Source organism: Schistocerca americana, chromosome 3 (assembly GCF_021461395.2).
Source record: "Schistocerca americana isolate TAMUIC-IGC-003095 chromosome 3, iqSchAmer2.1, whole genome shotgun sequence".
In the NCBI taxonomy this organism is placed as follows: domain Eukaryota; kingdom Metazoa; phylum Arthropoda; class Insecta; order Orthoptera; family Acrididae; genus Schistocerca; species Schistocerca americana.
The window spans coordinates 616,933,463-616,944,433 of NC_060121.1; the positions used below are offsets into that span (position 1 = coordinate 616,933,463).

Sequence of the window (10,971 nt, forward strand, 5' to 3'; positions counted from 1 at the left end):
AATTGAAAGATGTCTCGAGTCCCATGCATATTGAAACCAGCACCAAACAGTCGATTTAAGCACACCATCTTGCTGGTGAACAGCAGAACACCTTCCCGATTCCCTCTTTCAGCTTCGACAGGTTAGTGTTCACATCGCCAAAATGTACTGTATAGTGTATATTTTATCTAACAGCGACCCAAACCCTATGTACAGCAGGGCCATCATCATGCAGCTGACGACCCGTCACATTGCTGCTGAACATCTCCATCTTGTCCTCATTTTCCAGTTTCGACGGCTTCCTGTGGACATTCCTACACGTATGACGTACGTTTAACTGAAAGATGTCTCGAGCTCTATATATACCAGGGCAGTGTCACGCATCTGATATACCCATTCATCTTGCTTGTGGACATCTCTGTCCCTTCCCTAATCCACCTTCCACATTCGACATCGCCAACATGTATAACGTGTTTCACAAGCTGCGACATGGTCACGAATCGAACAGTGACCCGAATAAACAATAGATTTCCTTTACTTCATGTCTATGGTCACAAATTTTTTTGTCATCAGACTACCGGTTTCGGTCTATAAAGACCATCATCAGACCAGTTTTATAAAATTATTGGGACATGTTTTTATAAAATGGATCTGATGACTGTCATTATAGACCGAAACCGGTAGTCTGATGTCAAAAAATTTGTGGCCATAGACGTGAAGTAAACGAAATTTATTATATATAACGTAGTTAAATTTAATGAAAACATGTCTTGAACCCTAATGGGACTGACCATCACCACAGTGACAACATAGCCACTTGGGGGTGAACATCACCATCCACTCCAGGATCCCATCATCCCGCTGCGACAGGTCCCTGTAATCATCGCCAGCATCTGTAACCTATCAAAACTGTTCCTACCACTATATGTTATACTTCTAGGGAGCTGCTTGTATCTTGTTACAAGCCGAAATTGGCATACATTTCATTTATTTACTCATCATGTTCGAGCGAATCACATGGTTGGGAAGCGAGCCGAATTGTCATTACGATACTCGGTGAACCCCAACGCCACCCACAAAATTTCGGTGGTTCTTCAGGGATCCTTTCGGAGTATTTTGATATAAGGAAGCCACGGTCTCAGGTGACTTGGCACAGAGAAATTACGTTTCGTTTGCTTTATTACACCCTTTCATCTTTGCATCTGTATTGCAACGAAAATCTCTGCACAACAATGCAAATGTCGACAGTATGCATTGTGCGTTTTATTTGTAAACAAACTTATTCCAATCACTGGCGGTTCTTTATCCTTCGCCTTCCAGTATGGCAGCGAAACTTTGTAGATATTCGAGTATGTTAATGCGGAATAGATTAAAGTTGGAAAAAATTAATTGTAATTTTGGCCACCAGGTGCAAATCTGGATATGCTATGAATGCAAGAAAACACTGTAGAAATGTTTCCAAATGTAATGAATTAGGAATGGGACGTGGGGAGAAAAGGTCAAACGAATGAGAAAGGCACAATGTTGATTTTGTTATTAACCGCTGCTTACACAATTTGTTCAATATGAGCACTGGTGACGGCGACAAGATGCTTCATCCGTAAAACGATGTTGTCAGAAGTTGCTCACTGTAGTTACAATGGAGTACGAACAATGTTTCCCTTTGAACTGGCCTTCAGACCAGGTAGAGACTGAACGTGTCGCTGGTAAACGCGATCTTTCAGATATCCCCAGAGAAAGAGACATGGATTCAGATCAGGTGATCTTGCTCTGTAAAACGTCTGGAGATAACGCGTTCGTCGAAGGTTTCATTAAGCAGATCTTTCACTGGGCGAGCGACATGAGATGTTTCACCATCTTGCAGTACACCTGACAGTTCTTCTGGGTGTATTTTCCTGAAAGAAGAACGGACCGAGAATAAAGGTGCTTCTGGATCCAAACTGCACAGTCACATATGGCGAGTGCAGTGGCTCTTCCTGCACAACACGCGGTTTAACACTACCCCAAATTCGATAGTTTTGTGAGTTCATTGCACCCTGTATCTCGTCACTCCACAGAACGTTGCCCAAATGGTTCAAATGGCTCTGAGCACTATGGGACTTAACATCTATGGTCATCAGTCCCCTAGAACTTATAACTACTTAAACCTAACTAACCTAAGGACAGCACACAACACCCAGTCATCACGAGGCGGAGAAAATCCCTGACCCCGCCGGGAATCGAACCCGGGAACCCGGGCGTGGGAAGCGACAACGCTTCCGCACGACCACGGGCTGCGGACGAACGTTGCCCAGCCAGATGTGATCAACTTCGATCTTTGCCAGAAATCTAAGAGCAAATTCAGAACGTTGCTGCGGATCTTGGGGTTTCAGATGCTGCACCGCTTGGATCTTGTACGGGTACCAATCTAAAATAGACCGCAAAACTTTCCATATTGTGTATCATAGGTCGGACAATACTCACAACACTGCACGAGGACTAACATTACCTGACGCACATCTAAATTTCTAAATTTTTTCATAAACGCATTAGCATATCTACGCTGAAACGCGATGATTACAGCCGATGCTGGACCTGCGTGAGTAGCTGCACTTTAATTGCAGAGTTGAGAGTGATACAGAACAGCGTGGATAGGTTCACTGCTGAAGATCTGCAGAGATTACAGACGCAAAAAGTCTTTTGAACTGGTTGACATCACCATAGGGATAACAACAGCACCGAGATATTGCACTTCTCTTCAATTTTATTCAGTGGCGTATCGGCCAACTCCTTATACTTATTAGCGCTTGTGTGAGGCATAGCTTGAACAGCATGGGATATGTAGAAAGTGTTTGAACGAATTTGACCCTGCATATGTCGATACTTTACTTAAATAAATTAGACACTTACTCCACACGATCGACCTGTATCTGCAAGCTTGTGGAGTATGTATTTGATTCAGTAAATTCACGATGGCTATAAACCGTGGTGTGTAGGAAGTTTGTAGAATGTTGGGGTCAGAAGCAATGACATTGCGCTCACCCTGACATGCGGCTGGCGAAGTCTCCCGCCTGATGCTCGTCGTACCACGCCATGTCCTGCCGTAGCGCAGACCTCAAGTACAGGTCGCGGATTCTGTGGATCTGTGGACAGACAAAATAATTCATTCTTATAGACATCACAATTTATAGACATGTTTAAATTCCTTGTAAAGTATTTCGCCAAACTATTCTAGGAAACAGCAGTAAGCCTCGGTCACATCGGATAGCGAATTTATGCTACAATTTTACCTAATTTTCGAAAAACAACAAAAGCTCTCGTGTTTTAGTTAATAATTTCAGAGTAGCTAAGAAAATCTAAACTGATATCATTATGATACCCAACTATAAAGCTTATTACACTCACTATCATATATCAGATAATCCCTGAAAACAGCAACTCGGACTGGAAATAGTAGAAACTAAAATTGTTTGTAACAAGTGTAAGTGAGGGTTACTACATTCCTCTGAGTACGTTTGAGTCATACGAATCCCTTATGAATTCATAATACACAGACGAAACAAAAACTCGCAACATCAAAAAATAATTAATGTGGAGCAATGAAATTTCTTTAATTCATTTGTCTAGGTAACATATTTAAGTGATTCAGACTGCAAGATAACACGCTAATGTAAGTGCGAGATAATCCACTGCAAATGTGAAATGCTGGTACAGTTATAACCATTGTAACCGCCAGAATGTTGAATGCAATCATGCAAAATTGCATGAATTGTGTTGTATAGGTGCCGGATGTTAGTTAGTGGTATGGAGTTCCACGCCTGTTACACTTGATCGGCCAGTACAGGGATGATTAGTGCTGACTATGGATGACGCTAGAGTTACCGTCCGGTGATGTCCCATATGTGCTCTACTGGAGACAATCTGTAGACCATGCTGGGTTACAACGGCGGTATGTGGGCGAGTGTTATCCTGTTGGAACACAGCCTGTGGAATACTATTCATGAATGGCAGAATGACAGGTCGAATCACCAAACTGACGTACAACTTTGCAATCAGGGTGCGCGGAATAACCGCGTGTGTCATTCGAAATCGCTTCCCAGACGGTAACTCCAGATGTGGATCCAGTGCGTCTAGCACTCCGACAGGTTGATTTCAGGTCCTAAAATGGCCTCCTTCTAATCAACATACGGTCATCAGTGGCACCGAGGCAGAACGAGCTTTCATCAGAAAACACAACCTATCTCCACTCTGCCCTCCAATGAGTTCTCGCTTGACGTCACTGAAGTCGAGAATGGCGGTGGTTTGGGGTAAGTGGAACGCACGATACGTAGTGTCTAGCTCGGACCTGTTCTTGAAGTAACCGATTTTTAACTCGTTGTGTCACTGTGGTCCCAACTGCTCTTCAGATTATCACTGCAGATGCAGTACGATGCGCCAGAGCCATACGCCGACCGCGAGGGTCTTCCCTCTCAACATTGCCACTTGGCCGTCCGGAGCCCGGTTTTCTTGCAGCCATACATTCTCATCGCCACTGCTGCTAGCAGCCACGTACAGACTACATTCCTGCAAAGTCTTCCTGCAATATTGCAGCTACTGGTAACCCTTTTGCACGACTTCTTTTGAACTCACTGACGTGTTGACAACGTCGTCTTTGTCGCGTTAAAAGCAGTCATGACTAACATCAACTCACTACGTCAAATCTCAAAGGTAACCAACGGCCACGAACGCTGACAGAGTATATTTAAAATAAGCCTGATTTGCATTCTCATAGGGACTATACATCATGGTTTTGATGTAGAAACACGCCTACAAAATTTCGTTTATGTCGCACAACTCCTTCTTGATTTTGCAACTTTTTTTCTGTCAGTGTATATAAACAACAGCACTCATTGGTCATGGGAAGGTATTGACATCCACTTCGTTTTTCAGGATCGCTCATCAAAGACTGTGTGATCAAGAACTATTTTCTCGACTGCCGTACTTAATTACGTTATTAATATCTCCAATGACTCGGGACGGTTGCTACGTATCTTGGAATACGAATACATTTCCACCAAAATTGTAAAGTTTATGTTAAAGACTTAAGATCTTCCACCAATGTTGTCAAAGGAAGCTGGATTAACTCCTGGAACTTCCTCCTTTACGCCGAGAGATTCCAATCTCTTTCTGACTTTATGATATCATCAACAAAACATGTTTTCGATTATCTTCACGTTATTAAATCAGTGAGTAATTCAAATAACGTATCTATCTTGAAGGAAAGAGACTTTGGCGCACGCTCAGCAGTGAGAACTTGTTTCTAACGCCTATAATCGCACAACGGGCAGTCAGCTACATTCCTGGTGATGCACTGCTTGCAGAAGAAATAGTTTTACAGATCTAGTTTCTCCGATTTGTTGTCAACATTCTATCCTGTCATAGGGCTGTGCCACACAACGGTCGTCAAAACATCATTTGTGTAGTAAAAATGGCGTGCAAACTGGCCGTTGATTGAAGTTTGGCCTATAATTGCGACAGTTTTTTTAAATGTGAAATACAAAAGTAAACACTTCAACAGCCAAGATCGCTAATTACAACTTTTTGATGGGGGGTTACGGTAAATGCAAGTTTTCGTCATCGGATCTTATGCAGATACCTCTCAGTACATCTCCATAATATGTACAGTAATTGGTCAGAACGATAAGATATATTTCGTAAAAAATCTCTTGTTCTGATTGCATATATGTATATACAGTGCAAATCATGTAATAGGATTATTACACAAACATTAAGAAATATTGTCATCGAGATGGCCTAGAGAACATCACATATAAGACAAATCGAATTACAATGAATTTAAAAATCTCATATTGATAAAACACTGCAATATACACTGTAAGTAGCTTATTACAGGAAATATGTATCTTTTCTGTAATACAGATACCACTGATGATTAGCAACGCCCGAAACTAGGAAGGTGAAATAAAATAATACCCCAAAGCAGCTTTTCTCAAACAGTTAATTAATAAGATGACGTATTTATAAAATTATAATGTGCGGTCTTGGTTCTTGAAGTTTTTGCTTCTATATTCCACATTACTCTAGATCGCCTCCGCACTTGAAAAATGTAAAGCAAACATAGTTTGGTTAAATGATTACGTTCCACTTGCAATTTTCAGTTTTATTTTATTTATTGTTCTATAGAACAATTGCGGCTTCAGGCCATTCTCATGAGTCATTTACCGTCGCTGATTTTGGAGCAATGCAGCATCTACAAATGTCGACATACTTGAAAATGGCCTAAGGCTGAAATTGTTAAGCAATACAACAAATAAAAGTGATAGTTGCAGGTGGGGTACAATTATTTACACTATTGGATGGTTAACAAACACGGTATGCTATTAAATGTAGTATAGGTGGTCGTTACGTTGACAGTTTATCGTGTAAAGCAACCTATGAGTTATTTTGTTCACTGTCGCTGCATGTATTATTGCTCCCTCGCGTGGTATCCATTACATGAGGGTTTGAGTAGCATTTTTTTTATTACCAGTTTAAAGGTATTGAAGCTTGCAGTCGAGGGCATTACAACTATGAGCTGCATGTGATCGTCAACCAGCAGCTCCTCAAGTCCTGGGTTCACGAACGGCCATAAGAGAACTGCAGTGTGTCAGGAAAACCGTGCCTCTGTGTACAAACTGTCGATTCACTGTTGCGTGCTAATCGTCTGATTGGGTGACACTGGCAATAGACATCCTCACAGTCATCACTCCACAGGCATTTTGACTGTCTAATGACATGTTCGGGAATGTGACATAGGCTGCCATGTGACAACTGTCTGTTTTAATAGCGGTTTTAGTTTCAAAATGGCGCAGCCCAATGCCCAAAAGGATTCGTTGAATTTCATATTGTCTGTGGAAGCGGTGCCAAGACAGTATCAACGGAGAAGCGCCGTCGGTGCATCATCTCGTCGCAGTTCTTAGACGCTGTCGACAAGTACTGATTTGTTCTTTAAATCTGCTTACCGGCCGACGGTTGGTCTCACAGGCGGACACCGCAACAGTCTTCGAAGTTTACTATAGTCACATCTGTTGCAGAATAAACCTTAACGTTGAGACATTTGCAGACACTGCAGACGGTCCGTCGAACACTCTGATGGCTAGGCAGGCGGAGGACTCTCTTTTAGCAAACGTCTCTGTTGGAGGCGTCAGTGATGCGCTTCCACTGACCCGTTTTAAGCATAATAACCTTGTGTTCGGGGGAGTGGAGACTTGAACGTTCATGCAGCCATCCGCAATCTGTGGTTTCCCAAAACTGATACAGGCAGATGCTGGGATGACTCCGCCTATAGTCCCACTGCGGACTACCTGTCCCATCCTTGTCATACTAGTTTATAAGCGTGTAAATTCTTGTATATATAAATTACGTTATTTTTGTTGCGGTTAAATTTAAAGGCCCTGGGATGTCCAATGTCTCCGTAAAAGGTATCTACGTAGAAAAAGAGATTTAATTACAGTGATTTCTCTCTGCAGTGTGACGGATATTTCTAAATTTTCTGAGTCACTTACCTGTCTGTGTGCGACGCAGTTGAAAGTAAAGGTGGAGACGTAGGTAAGGAGACAGTTGACGGCGCCCATGATGCACCAGTACATGGCGTATTTCTTGGCACCATCCAGGAAAATTGTCGCTTCGCTGTCGGAGACTGTTGTCCCAGAGGCAGTTGCATTTGCCACGGCTGAGCCGAAGTCCACCATAGTCTTAATGAAGGCCCCGAACAGCAGGTTGTTGATCGGCTCCGTGGCAGCCTCGCCCAGGCCAGCCATCAGGCCTAGCCCGAGAGCAAGCCGCTCCCCGATTGTCGAGAAACGGTACTGCGAAACAAATCATTTCCATTCACTGTAGCTGAATGTTACTTGTGTGACAGGGACCACGACGACTCATATTTTAATTAAAACGACAGCTTCAGGGTCGCAGCCTTACTGTGAGCCGTGATGATTCTAGGTCACAGCTCGACAATTTAGGTGACGACGAGAATGAGCGTTTCAGAATAGGGCTGCGACCCCAAAACTAGTCACTAAGAGAAATTTAAATAAACTGTATAAAAATAATAAAGTACAGTTAAATAAACAGAATAAAAATAATTAAGTATTGTTTCAGAACTGCCATTTACAGGAAAATATTTCATCAGGCGTCTGAAAGGGGTGGTGGGCAGAGAAATGCTTGTCCCATCCTGGGATCTAGAGTACATTTACATTATATTACGTTAATACTTGTTGCATGGATCGTGATTACGACATTTTATAACGATGTGAAACGGGTCAGCTACAATAAAGTTTCCTTACATGATATAATTCAAACTTTTTATTTTATTTTTGTTTTTATTTTATTTTTTTACCATTACTACTTCATATTTAAAAATCCATCTATGGAGTGGAAAGGGTTGTCAGTCAGAAATTCTTTTAGTTTGTTTTTAAATGCCTGTTGGCTCTCTGTCAGACGTTTAATGCTGTTCCATAAATGACCAAAGACATTTGTGGCAGCATAGTTCACCCATTTCTGTGCCAAAGTCAGACTTAATGCAAAATAGAGAAGCTCGTCCTTTCTTCTTGTGCTGTAGTTATGCACTTTGCTACTATTTTTTTAATTGGGTTGGGTTATTAAGAATAAATTTCATAAGTGAATGTATATATTGTGAAAGTGAATATCCCTAGTTCCTTAAATAAATGTCTGTAAAGTGATATTGGATGGGCTCCAGCTTCTACTTACACGCTTTTGTGCAATGAAAACTTCTTCTCTTGATGATGAACTACTCCAAAATATCAAGGCACATGAAAAAAGTGAATGAAAATAAGCATACTAGGTTAATTTACTGATATTTTTGCCGTGAAATGTTTCAGCAGAACACCAATGTTTTTCTTCCAATTCAATTTCTCGTCAATATACACACCCAGAAGTTTGATTGTCTGCCTTAGTAACACATTATTCTTCAAACTCTGTATTTATCAATGCTGTTATGCTATGTATTGTATGGAACTGTATTTATGGTGTTTTATGAAAATTTGTTGAAGAGTCCATTTGCAGTGAACCACTCAATAATTTTCTGAAAGACATTATTTACAATTTCCTCAGCTAATTCCAGTTACCATACTTGTATCATCGGTAAAAAAAAAACTAGCTGTGCTTCTTAATGAATATAGAGTGGCAAATCATTAATATGTATTAAGAAAAATAAGGGACCCAAGTCTGTATCATGTAGTACACTGTTCTTCATACCTCCCTAATTAGAGGACTCTGTTGATTTTTGCACACTATCTGTACCGTTAATTTCCTCCTTTTTCATTCTTCCTATAAAATATGAACTACACCAATTACGAAATGTCTCACGCATACCTTAATACGTAAGCTTAGCTTGAAGAATCTCATGATTCACACAGTCAAAAGCCTTTGAGAGATGACAAACAATCCCAGTTGTTTAACAATAACCTATACAGCCTATCCAGTAAGCTACTACATATGTGGCTGATAATCCTACTTCTCCGTTTGGAACAAGCTTTTAGTATTCTGGTAGAGATGCCATCAGTTCCATGAGAGCTCTTGCTTTTGAGTGTATTAATTATTTTCCGAATTTCATTAGGAGAGGTGGGTTGAATTTCAATTTTATCAAATTGCATGGTCATTGCTTCTTCCACACACAGCCTGCATTTTACAATGGGCAGCTTGATGCTGCTTTCTCTACAACATTTAAAAAGATTACTAAAATGAATTTTAACCATAGTGGATGCTGTGGAACTCTGTGACTGTTCCTTTATAGGGTGTAGAAAAGTACCTGCTACCAGTCACAGAAAAAGTTTATTTATTTGTCACACGACCGGTTTCGGGCTTGCGCCCATCCTCAGGTGTTTATGCATTCATGTACACGTTTATACTGTAGGAGATCACTGTATAAACACAAAAAAATATTTGCTTGTGACTACACAGATGCAAGTGGGACAATTGTAAGTGGTATGTCAGCATTTGACGAAAGTATATCTGTACTTCCATAAAGATGGAGCACCATTTTGACAGTTATGCTGTGGTGATAGTTTTGCCACTTAGTTACATACTTATTGTCATTTTCACGTCCATATTTCAGTTTTACCAAGTATAGCTTCATATTTCACTATTATGATGTGCACTCGTGAAATACACTATGTTTACATACAGACATGTGTGTTGTGGTCAAAGAACTTAGATGTAACAAACGTAAAGATGTTGCTCAGACAGAAACTTGTAGGTTATGGTCAAAGAACTTAGGCACAGGAAGTGCAAGGGTGTTGCATATATAGAAATTTAAAAAGCTATTACAGACTGCGACGTTTCTTGATACACATTATGAAATTTTTTGATTCACATTTTTGTCAGAGAAATTAGATCTAGGAAGTACAATGATGTTGCACACATGGAATTTTGAAAGCTATTACACATTATACAATGACAGATACAGCTTGTGTTTACATTATGACTATTACCAATTATAATAATGACACTTGGACTATTATATGACTGCTAAATCGAATTTCCATAGAATATTACTTTGGTATTATATCAGAGGATAATTAGTTTCCATTTTTGAATATTTCATGATAGGATTTGTTTGCAGGTTCCATTTGTAGTTGAGAACAAGGTCTGGTGAGGTATAGATGTGGATATAAATTGCTAGCTCTTCAAGCAGATTCATTTTCTTTCCTTTCTTCACAGTGTGTAGTATTTGTAAGTTTTCTGTAATGGCTGTGGCTGAGTGACCATGGTCTTTTAGGTGCACTGCAAAGGTCAAAGGTGGATTTATCAAAATTATTTAGCTGGAAGGCATCCATATGCTCACGATATCTTATAGTGAAACTCCTTCCTGTTTGGTCTATGTAGAATTGTGGGCAATTGTCACATAAAAGTTTCTAAATACCTGATTTGTGGTGGCATTAGTTGTTTGTCTTACTGTTGTGGATGATGTGGTGTTGTAGCTTGTTGTTAGTGCTGAAAGAAATTTGAATACCAGTTTTC

The 10,971-nt window shown here is 40.5% G+C and overlaps 1 protein-coding gene across 1 annotated transcript in view; it reads right to left on the reverse strand.

Annotated features, from left to right (window-relative positions):
* Positions 1–7,757, reverse strand: part of LOC124606254 (ATP-dependent translocase ABCB1-like) — a 129,751-nt gene extending 121,994 nt beyond the window's left edge. Inside the window, exons 1-2 of the mRNA XM_047138230.1 lie at positions 7,503–7,757; positions 3,001–3,101 (exon numbers count right to left, since the gene is read on the reverse strand). Of these exons, the coding sequence (XP_046994186.1) occupies positions 3,001–3,101; positions 7,503–7,757 (356 nt within the window). The remainder of the gene's footprint in view (positions 1–3,000; positions 3,102–7,502) is intronic.
* Positions 7,758–10,971: the final 3,214 nt, after the last annotated feature.